Here is a 15,022-nt window from a genome sequence, read left to right as displayed (position 1 = left end):
ATCACCTTGAATGAGAGACACATCACATTCCAACATTGTAGGAGTCACATCTGTGTGTGGACAGCCAGCATGCGGTAAATTGAACATTTGTGCTTGACCTTGTTGCAGTTATGACGGACACATCAGCCGATGACTCTTTGTGCTTTAGTTCACAGCCATGTGACATTCTGCAGGTTCCTACGAAACTCAGTTGCAGCTCTCTGCTTGGAACACACCTCTATTATAGACACCATTTTGAAGGCTACGTATAGCATCGCCACCTATCGGAACTTTGTAAAACTGTAGGGGCTGAAGCAGTAATATTCCACGACGTCCCACAATGAAGTCCACATTTTTCAAACGAAATTGGCCAAGGAAAAAAAAGTGTTGCATTACTCATTGAATGACCCTCTTATTTATCACTTCATTAATGGCAGGAAGTTATTAAATGTAAGTTATTTTGCTTTATTATTAAAGAGTAAGTAAAGAGTGAATTGAAATTGAAAATTTTGGTGCTATTATTATATTTGCAGGTATCAAGCATTAACTGCACAACTATTAGTAAATTACAATCTAATTTGTCCTCACTTCTCAAATCCTGCAACATTTTATATTTTTTGAATGTAAAGTGCCACAAGCCCCCCTCCCCCACCTTTAATTATAACCTTTTATTCAGTTGTATTTCTACAGAATGTGTGTTTTTTCAGGTTCCACTACACCACCTGCTTGGCACATTGTATATAAATTTTCAACTTTTGTGGGAACCAACTGGCAAGTTGATTTCTTCGTATGCTCGAGGAATGCAACTTTCAGACTTCTGGTCTGTCTTTGGTGACCAGTTAAGATTGGCTGCAGTTCACATAAAAGCTCCCATGAAGACTGAAGATTTAACTGAAAGCTGCTCTTTGTTCAAAAGTGAGTTAACTTTTTAAGTGGAATCATTTGCCATGAAACAATGAAATGAAATTTGACACTAGTCAACTCATCTACATCCACATTTATACTCCGCAAGCCACCCAACGGTGTGTGGCGGAGGGCACTTTACATGCCACTGTCATTACCTCCCTTTCCTGTTCGTCACGTATGGTTCACGGGAAGAACGACTGCCAGAAAGCCTCCGTGCGCGCCGCTCTAATTTTACATTCATGATCTCCTTGGGAAGTATAAGTAGGGGGAAGCAATATATTTGATACCTCATCCAGAAACGCACCCTCTCGAAACCTGGACAGCAAGCTACACCACGATGCAGAGCGCCTCTCTTGCAGAGAGTGCCACTTGAGTTTGCTCAACATCTCCGTAACGCTATCACGCTTTCCAAATAACCCTGTGACAAAACGCGCTGCTCTTCTTTGGATCTTCTCTACCTCCTCCGTCAACCCGATCTGGTACGGATCCCACACTGATGAGCAATACTCTAGTTTAGGTTGAATGCGTGTTTTGTAAGCCACCTCCTTTGTTGATAGACTACATTTCTAAGGACTCTCCCAATGAATCTCAACCTGACACCCGCCTTACCAACAATTAATTTTATATGATCATTCCACTTCAAATCGTTCCATATGCATACTCCCAGATATTTTACAGAAGTAACTGCTACCAGTGTTTGTTCTGCTATCATGTAATCATACAATAAAGGCTCCTTCTTTCTATTTATTCGCAATACATTACATTTGTCTATGTTAAGGGTCAGTTGCCACTCCCTGCACCAATAGTCCAGTCAAATACCTTGCAAAAGGTGGGGTAGAAGAGTTTATTTTTTCAGCTCATTCATATGGTTGGAAATATTAGAAAACCGAGTTTTGCCAACAAAATTTCGCTTGGGAAAACTTTCTGCAGTCAAAAAACATGGAAAATTTCGGCCTTTTTTCCATTTTTTTCAAAATATCTCAGTTTTGTTTGCTCCTATCACTATAACGTCTATTTTCTTTCTTAAAGAGCACAAAATTCTCTACAAATTTGATTCTTGCCATTTTTTTTCCACTCCCAATATCTAAGTCGCTACAGCGCCTCAAAAAATACCAATTTTTCAAATTTTGAGCATAATGGCAAGATACCTTATTTTTGAACACTATTTTTTCAGTTTCTGTTTATGTAGTATAAATACATTATACATCATGTTATATGTTGGAATTTACCACCTCACTTTCAAGTGTTCAATTTCTCTGTATGCAACATGAGGATTGCTGGGCACCCAACTATTGTGATTCTTATCTTACATCACTACCTGAAGTTCACTATGGGCCACCTCAGCCCTGGTATTTGTAAAACTATAAATATAAAAATACATCATTAAGGGACACACACACACACACACACACACACACACACACACACACACACAAAAATTGTCTCAGGAAACTGAACTATTATTAGCTGCAATAGGCAACCTAATTAGGTAGGTAATTATTCTTGTGTATAAAAGCCACACAGTTGACATTAAAAATAAGTAGCTTTATTACAATTAAAATGCATTGTCAGTTACTAAAAAATGTTGACAGTTCTGGGTGTGTAATACTTGTAATATCGCACATTAGCGCACTTGAGACAGATATGAGCATCACTTCCAACGTTTTGATGGGCCAGGTACCTCAGTGTCACCAGAAATACCTTGAGTTACGGATTCAGGGTCTGTACCTAGAGTTGATCCCAGATTGACCTCTTCTTTAAACAGCGAGTCAGCCTCAGCAAGTTTGTTGATTTCGTCAGCGGTTTCCTCAACATCCTCCATAACATCTTCTTCACTGTCTTCATATAAAAATTTTGGCACGTTTTCACAGTTGACCCCAATACATTTCTTGCAAATTGAAGAACACTTCAAACCAGCTTTTCTGAAGGAGCACGCTCTGCCACAGTTCAGCTTGCATGAGCATGAAACAATGTGAAGAAGTGCTTCAGGTGCTGGACCTTGGCTCATTATAACGGGTATTGGACTGTGGTCACTGTGATTACAGCCCCATTTCTCAGGAGGTTTCCAGTTTCCCATCCAACTTGGGACTTGTTGGTAAGTCCGCAACGAATGATGTTGTGCAGCATGTAGTGTAGGTGGCAACCGTGCAAGATTCAGTTTGCTTTTTGTGGCAGACTTGGCGAATAGCTGGTACTGCAAATGGTCTAGTGTGTGGGAACTGCTGACACCTCCACTATACAATGCGATAGTAACCAGTTTTGTTGCTGTTATTATTTCTTCATGGGTAGCATGCAGTTTATTGAACATGCAAAGCGCTGAGGTTAGGTGTTCATTTTTCGCAACAATATTGCAGCACTTAATTTTTCCTTGACCAAAAAAAGCGGATTTTGTATCACATCCGCTAAAGGCGTGAGTGAACAGAATATATTCACTGTCAAAGTTGTAAGATGAGTGGAAAACCACTTGTCTTCTGCATTTCCTCTTCCTGGCTTTAAGAAAAATAAGTTTTCAATGCCTTGCTCCAAACCGGTCATGAGTACAGGCAGATCAACATCTTCTCCTACAATGACAAAACTTCCAAAGTCTTTGGTTCTTGAAATGACGGATGTTACCATCATAACGTCAGCATCTTCTTGTGGCTGGTGCACTTCAACGCTACACTCCAGAAATTCTTTTTTAAGAAGTGTGATCAAACGCATCTTGTTTCGTTCGTTGTACAAGAACTTGTCCTGAGGGACTTGGTTCACCATCTCTGATTCAACCACAACGTCAACCGAAGAATGTTTTTTGGACCTACGAATCCTCTCAGCACTCTTTGTGCTACATTTGTCTCCCTCACATGGATACCCATCAAATACAATAGAAAATTGAGATCCAAATTGACGTTGCAGGTTGACTTGAAGCAAACATTTCGAGTCCAAGTCACTTTGTGGATAAGGTACCCTCCATCAAAATTTCGCTTTGGAATATGGCAGTCTTAACTGCTTGGTTAAAAAGTCATCAGAATTCCCTTTTGCACATAAGAAGCATTTCTCTTTGAACTTGAACTGACCTTTTTCCTGCGACCGACATAGCACGCCTGTTGGTTCCTGAGGATGTCGAAGGCTAGCTGCTATCATTATCTCATTAATGTACTTCGTTTAGCATGCTTCATGCACCATCACTTCACTGAGCGTTTTCAAAAAACGGGTGTGGGCAGACTCCCTGCGTTTAGCACTACAATCGATAAGTGTGCTTAGTCCTTTCTTTTTCACATTGCGTCCACCACTGACCACAGTTTTTTCGCAAATGAAACACAAATTCATGTCAGACATACTCATTTTCAGCACCACAACATATACGGAATGGAAGCGACTCCAAACTGTAGGACCCTTATTGTTGTGTGCTAATAGCTGTTAGCGCACTGTGGACAATCACTAGAGGTAATTGCCTTCCGCCTGCCAAAGAATAAATTCACTTTTGTCCACTAAAGAACAATTCCTACATACTTTTTCTTATAACTGATCATTAACGTCAATCAACTGTAGAAAATGTACGGCACCTGCATGCAATCGTATTACATATCGTAACACAAATAAACTTCACGCAATCCGACGTGAATGTGTTCGTAGTTACTGAATATGATGCTGTTTGTCCTGGCCCTGCAGCAGAGTGAGATGGTAAATTCCAATGAATAACATGACGAGTAACATGTTTATACCACACAAATAGAAACTGAAATAACAATGTTCAAAAATTAGGTAATTTGCCACTTTGCACGAAATTTGAAAAATTGGTATTTTTTGACGCGCTGTAGTGCCTTAGATATTGGGAGTTGAAAAAATTGGTAAAAATCAAATTTGTAGAGAATTTTGTGCTCTTTAAAAAAGAAAATAGACATCAAAGCGATAGGAGCAAATGAAACTGAGATATTTTGAAAAAACTGAAAAAAGTCCGAAATTTTTGAAGTTTTTTGACTGCAGAAAGTTTTCCCAAGAGAAATTTTGTTGGCAAAACTTGGTTTTCTAACCTTTCCAACAATATGAACGAGTTAAAAAAAATAAAATCTTCTACCCCACCTTTTGCAACGTACAGACTTTTTTCTGACAGTTTCACAGAACTACAAGGTCTATCCGCTGAAGATCTTCCTGCATTTTGCTGCAATTTTCTAATGCTGCAACTTCTCTGTATACTACGGCATCATCCACAAAAAGCTGCATGGAACTTCCGACACTATCTACTAGGTCATTTATATATATTGTGAAAAGCAATTGTCCCATAACACTCCCCTGTGGCACGCCAGAGGTTACTTTAATGTCTGTAGACATCTCTGCATTAAGAACAACATGCTGTGTTCTGTTTGCTCAAAACTCTTCAATCTAGCCACACAGCTGGTCTGATATTCTGTAGGCTCTTACTTTGTTTATCAGGCGACAGTGCGGAACTGTATTGAATGCCTTCCAGAAGTCAAGGAAAATGGCATCTACCTGGAAGCCTGTATCTAATATTTTATGTGTCTCGTGAACAAATAAAGCGAGTTGGATCTCACGCGATCCCTGTTTCCCGAATCGATGTTGATTCCTACAGAGTAGATTCTGGGTTTCCAGAAATGGCATGATACGCGAGCAAAAAACATGTTCTATATTTCTACATCAGATCAATGTCAGAGATATAGGCCTATAGTTTTGCACATCTGCTCGACGACCCTTCTTGAAAACTGGTACTACTTGTGCTCTTTTCTAATCATTTGGAACCTTCCATTCCTCTAGAGACTTGCAGTACCGGCTGTTAGAAGGGAGTAAGTTCTTTCGCATACTCTGTGTAAAATCGAATTGGTATCCCGTCAGGTCCGGTGGACTTTCCTCTGTTGAGTGATTTCAGTTGCTTTTCTATTCCTTGGACTTTTATTTTGATGTCAGCCATTTTTTCGTTTGTGCGGTGACTTAGAGAAGGAACTGCAGTGCGGTCTTCCTCTGTTTAACAGCTTTGGAAAAAGGTGTTTAGTATTTCAGCTTTAAGCGTGTCATCCTCTGTTTCAATGCCATCATCATCCCAGAGTGTCTGGATATGCTGTTTCGATCCACTTACTGATTTAACATAAGACCAGAACTTCCTAGGATTTTCTGTCAAGTCAGTATATAGAATTTTACTTTCGAATTCACTGAATGCTTCACGCATAGTCCTCCTTATGCTAACTTTGACATCGTTTAGCTTCTGTTTGTCTGAGAGGTTTTGGCTGCATTTAAACTTGCAGTGAAGCTCTCTTTGCTTTCGCAGTAGTTTCTTAATTTTGTTGTTGAACCACGGTGGGTTTTTCCCATCCCTCACAGTTTTACTCGGCACGTACCTGTCTAAAACGCATTTCATGATTGCCTTGAACTTTTTCCATAAACACTCAACATTGTCAGTGTCAGAACAGAAATTTTTGTTTTGATCTGTTAGGTAGTCTGAAATCTGCATCCTATTACTCTTTCTAAACAGATAAACGTTCCTCCTTTTTTTTATAATCCTATTTACTTCCATATTCAGGGATGCTGCAACAGCCTTATGATCACGGATTCTCTGTTCTGTGCTTACAGAGTCGAAAAGTTCGGGTCTGTTTGTTATCAGTAGGTCCAAGATGTTATCTCCACGAGTCGGTTCTCTGTTTAATTGCTCAAGGTAATTTTCAGATAGTGCACTCAGTATAATGTCACTCGATGCTCTGTCCCTACCACCCGTCCTAAACATCTGAGTGTCCCAGTCTATATCTGGTAAATTGAAGTCTCCACCTAAGACTATAACATGCTGAGGAAATTTATGTGAAATGTATTCCAGATTTTCTCTCAGTTGTTCTGCCACTAATGCTGCTGGGTCGAGAGGTCGGTAAAAGGAGCCAATTATTACCCTTGCTCGGTTGTTGAGTATTACCTCCACCCATATTAATTCACAGAAACTATCCACTTCTATTTCATTACAGGATAAACTACTACTAAGAGCGACAAACACGCCACCACCGGTTGCATGCAATCTATCCTTTTTAAACACCGTCTGTGCCTTTGCAAAAATTTCAGCGGAATTTATCTCTGGCTTCAGCCAGCTTTCCATACCCATAACGATTTCAGCTTCGGTGCTTTCCATCAGCACTTGAAGTTCTGGTTCTTTACCAACGCAGCTTCGACAGTTTACAATTGCAATACCGACTGCTGCTTGGTCCCCGCATGTCCTGACTTTGCCCCGCACCCTTTGAGGGTGTTGCCCTTTCTTGCCCTTTCTATACTTGCCCGAGGCCATCTAACCTAAAAAACTGTCCAGTCCACGCCACACAACCCCTGCTACCTGTCTAGCCACCTGCTGTGTGTAGTGGACTCCTGACCTATCCAGCGGAACCCAAAACCCCACCACCCTATGGTGCAAGTTGAGGAATCTGCAGCCTACACGGTCGCAAAACTGTCTCAGCCTCTGATTCGGGCCCTCCACTCGGCTCTGTACCAAAGGTCCGCAGTCAGTCCTGTCGACGATGTAGATAGTGAGTTCTGCTTTCATTCCGCTAGCAAGACTGGCAGTCTTCACCAAATCAGATAGCCGCTGGAAACCATAGAGGATTTCCTCTGATCCATAGCAACACCCATCATTGGTGCCAACGTGAGTGACCACCTGCAGATTAGTGCACCCTGTACCTTTCATGGCATCTGGAAGGACCCTTTCTACATCTGGAATGACTCCCCTTGGTATGCACACAGAATGCACATTGGTTTTCTTCCCCTCCATTGCAGCCATATCCCTAAGGCGCCCCTTTACGTGCCTGACGTTGGAGCTCCTAACGACCAGTACGCCCACTCTATGTGACCGCCCGGATCTTGCAGACTGAGGGGCAACCTCTGGAACAGGATAAGTAGCCATGTCTGGCTGAAGATCAGTATCAGCTGGAGACAGAGCCTGAAACCAGTTTGTCAGACAAACTGGAGATGCCTTCCGTTGAGCCCTCTGGAATGTCTTTCGCCTCCTGCCACACCTCAAGACGACTTCCCACTCTACCACGGGTGAGGGGTCAGCCTCAATGTGGGCAGTATCCCAGGCAGCCGTAGCCGAAGTCCGATCAGGGGATGTGTGGGACGAGCTGGCCGTCCCTGACAAACCCCCGTCCGGACCCCCACAGTGATACCCATTGGCAACAGCCTCAAGCTGTGTGACTGAAGCCAACACTGCCTGAAGCTGGAAGCAAAGGGATGCCAGCTCAGCCCGCATCCGAACACAGCAGTCGCAGTCCCTATCCATGCTAATTACTTTTGTGCAAAGAACGTCTGAACTAATCTACAGAGAGCACAAACAAATCGACACAAAATTTAAACGGTTATTAAAATACAAGATTGCCTAGTAAGTGCAGTAATGCTGCTACTTGCACACTGCTACACACTGCTCGGCGGCAGAAGGAGACTACGTGATTTTACACTATTCAGGTGCTAAAACGCGATGCTACAACTCTCAAATACTATAACACGCCTGAAATTTGTGAATTAAACTATGCTAGTATCCAAAAACATACAAAGAAATTAAGAATTAAACTATGTAACAAATAAGTGAGCTAAGAGTATACGACTTGCTGCTGGCAGCTGCTTATCCAAGGGTAGCAGGGAGCACACTCATTCTAAGATAAAACACAATGATCAGTAAATCTGTAATTTTTGAGAGTCTGCATCTTGTAATCTAATGGTTAGCATTGTTGCCTCGAGACCCAAGGGTCCTGGTTTCGATTCCAAGCTGGTTGGAGATTTTTTGTGCTCGGGGAGTGGGTGTCTGTGTTGCCCTCATCATTTCATCTCATCATCATTGATGCACAAGTTGCCAAAGTAGTGTCAAATAGAAAGACTTGCACTAGGCAGCTGAACTATCTCAGATGGCATCTGCTGGCCAGTAATGCCATACTATAATTTCATTTCATGTCTAAGAATCCTCGTTTGTCCTCCCACGTCATGTGGTTTCACAAAAATCCTGAATTTACACGGTGTTTCAGCAGGAATAGTAAATATCTTAGAATGTGGTATTATAGACTAATTCGAGTAAAATGTTCCTTATGACATGGGTCCAACCAAGCAAGATGGTGCAGTGGTTAGCACACTAGACTCGCATTCGGGAGCATGGTGGTTCAAACCTGCATCCGGCTGTTCTAATTTAGGTTTACCGTGGTTTCCCTAAATCATTTCAGGTAAATGCCGGGATGGTTCCTTTGAGAGGGCACGGCCGACTTCCTACCCCATCCTTCCCTCTAACGATGGGACCAATGACCTCGCTGTTTCATCCCGTCCCCCAAATCAATCAACCAACCATGGGTCCAGCTTTTATTCATTACACAGCGATATGGCTGTTAAAAGATAACCCAAATATGTACTTTCAGAACGTGTTAAGCAAAGGCAAATGATTAAGTTAATATTTAGTTTACATAAATTCCCTTTCATACTTCAATACTCTTTTGAATTCTCATGACAACACTTTGTGTAGTTCTTCTGAGGTTCTCTTGGTATTTGTTTGTGAGAGCAGCACTGATCATAATCTGAATGATCAGTGTGTACTTGTTTTTAGTTATCTGCACGTTTCAGCCATCACTACAGGCAAAAATCCAAAGTGGGTAAGATTTTGGGACTGTGGTGGTCAAGAAACATGTCTACTTGGCCCAATTCCTCTTCCAGAGAATGTTAGATTTAGGTGATGTGTCACCTGATGACTACAATATGGAGAGGCCCCATCATGCTGGAAAACAGACTCATCCTTGTACCATAACAGACCTCTTCTAATACTGCTGGAAGAATACCTAGATAATGAAGTCTGTGAGACGATGCTGTTACACAACAGAACCAAAGAACTGACTGTCCATCATACCACACCACACATTACGGAGAAGTATTCTTCAAAATGTGTCTCCACAAAGGCATACAAGTTTTCGTCAGATCTCCAGTGTGACCTACGAGTGTTACTTGTACCATCGTAGATGAAAGTGGCTTCATCAGTAAGCCCTATTAATAGGCTCACTCGGCAGTTTATAAGTAGCCAGTAACAAACACCCAGTCATTTGTCTTCATCTGTTTTCTTGAAGGTGTTGAAATGATAATGCTAGATGCCATACATGTGTAATATCTGCCTTATTCTTGCATGTAGAATACCGATATGTGTAGAAATTTTTGCATGTGTTTATTGAAGGACTGCATTGTACCAACTGAATAATCTTGCCTACTTCATCCACACTCTGTTTATTTGCACATTCAGATGAAAAATGAGTGCTGGGCACTGCCCCAGCCTCTCGCAATTTTAGGGGAAGTGTAAGTAAACACTCTTCAATGTGGTACTCTTACAGGTAGGAAATCATTTACCATATTCCTTACATGCAACATTGTTTCCATTACAAATCCCCATACACAAATACCACAATTAAATTGAAATTATGTCGAAAAATTCAAAGAACTTAAGTTCAATTCAGTAAACTCAAATCAGCTTCACAACTTGAACTTCCAAACAAAAATGACTAACAATAAATAAATCCATAGCAACGGGACTACCAACATGCAAAATGAGAATTCATATCTGTAACCAGCTGTATCTCATAAACAATCAAGTTGAATACATGTTATATGAAATGCTTTATTAAAATTAGTCTATAATACCACATCCAAAAATACTTCCTGTTTCTTCTGAAACACCCAGTACAATAACACCAAACCATCAACAGCTCTCCTATTAGTGAGATGTTACCCACCCTCATATTCCTCTTTGTGTATTCCAATGAAAACAATCGATTTTTGACAGTATAATATTAATTAGATCAATAAAAAAATCTACTCACCAAGCAGTGGCAGAAAACACACATAAAAGATTATAATTAAGCAAGCTTTTGGAGCCAGTGGCTCCTACTTCAGGCAGAAGAGTTGAAAAGGAAGGAAGAGGGGTGAAGGAAAATAACTGGAGAGGTCTAGGAAAGAGGGGTAGATTTCGTAAAAGTCACCCAGAACTGTGTGTCAGGGGAGACTTATCGGACCGGATGAGAAACAAAGACTGATTGTTGTGGACTGCACCGGATGAGATCTGAAAACCTGAGAGCTTAAAGGAGGTAGACTGGGTAATATGCAAGACAGAGATTACTGCTGAAACATTGTGTACAAATTAATAAGAGTAAATGTAAATTAAGCCAGATGGGTGAACCAAGGACAGGTTTAGCACTAATTCCCACCTGTGGAATTCTGAGAAACTAGTTCCGGGGGAAGGGTAACAATCGCCATTTTGTAGAGCATGCTCTGCAACTGGATATTGTGTGTTGCCATTATACATCCTCTGCCTACGCTCATTCATCATAACTGATAATTTGGTGTTAGTCATGCCAATGGAACAGGGCGAACAATGTTTACATAACACAGGTCATATACCAGCTGTTATGCAAATGGTGTTTGGTCTTTTACATTGACATGACCACCATCAAATTCTCAGCTAGGATGAATGGGCTTACGCAGAGGGTGTATACTGGCAATGCACAGTATCCTTTTGCAGAGCATGCTCTACAACATGACAGTAAAGACCTCATTGCCTGTTTCATCACACACCCCATCTGGATTCTTCCCCCCCAGACACTAGTTTCTCAGAACACCACAGTTGGGAACTAGCGCTAAACATGTCCTTGGTTCTCACCATCCACCTGGCCTTAATTTACGTTAATTTCTTCCATCTCAGCATTTCTTCACAGTAACTACTCCTTTTTTCACCCTGTTTAATTTTCTACATCTTTCATTTTCTTACCTGTCTATTTTTCGCCATCCCCCTCCTGCCTCAGTCACATACAGTGTTCTTAGCTTTACACTCTTATTAAATTGTACACTGTTTTATCAGTAATCTCTGTTTGCATACTACCTTGTCTTTCCCCTTTAATCTCCCAGGTTTTCAGATATTGTCCCGTGCAGTCTCCAACAATCAGTCTTTCCTTCTTATCTTATCCAGTAAGTCTCCCTTGACCCGTGGTTCTGGGTGACTTTTCCGAACTACACTTATTTTCCTAGATCTCTCCAGTCCTATTCTTTCACCCCTCTTCGTTCCCCTTCAACCCTTCTGCCACTGGCTCTGAAAGGTTGCCTAATTATAACCTTCTTTTATCTGTGAGTTCCACCACCAGTTGGTGAGTAGAGTTTTTGTCTATCTAACTACATTATCTTAGCATGTTCCACATTATGACCCTTATATGTATGACACTATACTTTTTGTTTGTGCCGCATTTTGATCATCCACATACAATTGTAGCCACAAATTTTACACTTCCCCTGTCCATTCAGGCCCAAGGGGAAACTTGGTATCAGTATGCAGATACTCATAATTTGTGATTTTTTTCCTTTTGTGGAATTTCTGCATCAGTATGTTGATTCATAAACTATACTGATCAGGTGAAAAATGCTCCAGATCCAGTATATCAGGTCTTAACAGCCTCTGTTCTTGCAGAATGCCCTAAACAAATCAATGTTTCTTTGTTCCACAGTGGTATTTGTATCAAATGTTTCCTCAGCCAATATCTCTTGAAAAAATTACACTCATCATAGTACACTTTCGCATTTTCACTTACTATAGTTGAATAATTTTTTAATGTTTGCTGTAAGCTGTGTTATTATTGTCTAAGGTTAATTATAATGATGGCCTTAAAATATTCTTTTTATTTCAGATGAATTTCTGCAGTTGTCATATGTGTCTCTGAATGAGATGAATGATAAGCCTGATTATGTAAATTACCGCATTTTGCTTTGGAAAACATTTGCAGAATTCCCAGAAATATGTGAAGTAAAAAATAAGGAAGTATCTCCAATTTTCCTCTCTTTCGTGGAGTAAGTGGTTTCCTTATTTTTGTACCCTAAAGCACATTTTTTACTTCTACAGTAATAACAGAATTAATTTTTAGTGAAAGCAGCTGTATTGTTGTAAATTCATTTGTATAAGAAATGGCGACTTCACTACGTGGCAAAGTATTAGTGTTCGTTGTTTTATTTTTTTTTAATACCAAATTTGTTATGCTCATGTAACTGTTCTTTGTTTGGCCTGGAATATTGTGGTCACATCAGAACTTAAACAAATGCACTACAACTGTCAGAATACTAAAGGCAAAAGCTGTGAAACTTATGGCTTTATTTATTTATTTTTCAAGTTATGTAGGACCATGCAAGCCAGTGCTACCAAATCAGTACATATTACAGAATGCTGATTTGAAAATTTACAAACAAAAGAATTAAACACCAAAAAATTATGACAGAGTATATAAATAAACAACACATTCCAAAGAAAAATTCTTAGCTACTCCAGGGAATTACCATACAGAAATGAGTAGTGTACCACAAGGAATGCTTCAACCTTGGATTTGAAAATATTGTGGAGAGAGAAAGGGAGGGGGGGGGGGAGAGAGAGAGAGAGAGAGAGAGAGAGAGAGAGAGAGAGAGAGAGAGAGAGAGAGAGCATATATGAAGCACTAAGAGAATGGAACAGTTGAAATTCCATATCTACATGTATATTCACAAGCCATGTAACGATATGTGGTAGAATGTACTTTGTGCTCTACTGTCATCCCCCGCCCCCCCCCTCCCCGAGTCCCTCTAATTCATGTTCCATTCGCAAATAGTGCACTGTTAAGAAGACTGTCAGTGGAGCTTGACGTGCTCTGTCTGTGTCTGTCACTGGAGCTGGATGAACATTTCTGCGACACTTTTGCACTCACTAAATGAATCTGCGACAAAACATTATTTTTATCTCCTCTATCTTCTTTATTAATCCTACCTGACAAGGTTCCTACACTGATGAGCAGTACTCAAGAAATGATCAATTGAGAGTCTTGTATGCTACCTCTGTTATAGGTGAATTACATTTCTTTAGGATTCTTCCAATAACTATGGATGCATACTCTTATAAGTAAAACAGTAGTTACCATTTGTGTTTATCAACTATCGTGCAATCTAACGACAATGGGTATTCCCACTTGTTAATGCGCAGTACATTTCATTTATTTATGTTGAGGGTCAGTTGCTTGTTCCTGGATCAAGTGCTGACTCTTTGCAGGTCTTCCTTCATTTTTCTACAATTTTCTAGCATTTCTAGGTTTCATATGTACAACTGTATCTGCTAGTAGTTTCACACAGTTTCCCATGTTATTCGCCAGATGATTTGAATATTATGAACACTAACAGTGCTACAACACTCCCTTGGAGTGTTCTCGAAGTTTCTTATGGGGTTATATCTGTAAAAGCGTCCTCAGTTCTAATCTGATATTATGTAAGCATTGAACTTGATAGATTTCATTTTTCATGGAATAATTTTATTACTGTTAGTGCCGTGTTCAAAGCTTCAAAGGATCTATTTATTGCATGAGTTGCATCTAAAGCACATTTTTGGAATCTCATTGGTCAGTAATCACTCCTGCCCCCGTACTTCAATTGCCAATATAATTGAATTTTGGACTCAAATGGTATTCGTTGGGGACTGAATGAAAACTTAATATTGTGTTTATACTCTTTTATTGGAGTACATGGTAACTCAGACAAACAATATAATTAATATAATATACCTTATTGCTTTTTACATTTAATGGCTTCTTTATTATGTTACAAGAAGAAATTATACAGGTTTTTTCCCATGTTTATATGGCTGTTAAAAGACTGGTTTGAATAATTCCAGTAACTAATTTTTATTACAATTCTGATTATATATCTTTTATCACAAATGATTTTCTGGGGATTTATTAAAGGTTAGATTCTGAGTTGCAGTGCATCTACTGTTAGTATCAGAGATAGGGATATCTTATGGATCCAGTGGGGTATACTGTTCATCTAGAGACCAGATAAAGGCAACAGTCTGAGGATCATGTGTGAATACTTTTTGTTGTCTGCTGTAAGGCTTAGTGGGACACACGGTATAAAATTGATGATAACAGCTGAAAGCAATTTAATTACCATGTTGAAATTCAGATTCTGCAACAACTCAAGTTATTGAACAAAGCTGAAAACTTCATGCACTTATTATGCACATCATAAATCAAAGAAGTAAATGAATGAGGTGCAAACTATAGTACACAGCTGGAGACCTCATTGAAAAGTGTGTACAGTAGTAACTTTGTATCATAAAGAGGAGAATAGGACTTTATGGTAGAAATTAGAAGGGAATCAAATAGTGAAT

General features: G+C 40.0%; 1 protein-coding gene across 1 annotated transcript in view; it reads left to right on the top strand.

Annotated features, from left to right (window-relative positions):
• The window catches only part of LOC124709358 (small subunit processome component 20 homolog), a 186,548-nt gene that overhangs the window by 53,972 nt on the left and 117,554 nt on the right, over positions 1-15,022 (top strand). The window contains 2 exon segments of the mRNA XM_047240836.1: positions 687-894; positions 12,531-12,690. Of these exon segments, the coding sequence (XP_047096792.1) occupies positions 687-894; positions 12,531-12,690 (368 nt within the window).

This window comes from Schistocerca piceifrons, chromosome 1, assembly GCF_021461385.2.
Source record: "Schistocerca piceifrons isolate TAMUIC-IGC-003096 chromosome 1, iqSchPice1.1, whole genome shotgun sequence".
NCBI classification, from domain to species: Eukaryota; Metazoa; Arthropoda; class Insecta; order Orthoptera; family Acrididae; genus Schistocerca; species Schistocerca piceifrons.
This window is presented reverse-complemented; position numbering and strand designations above follow the sequence as displayed.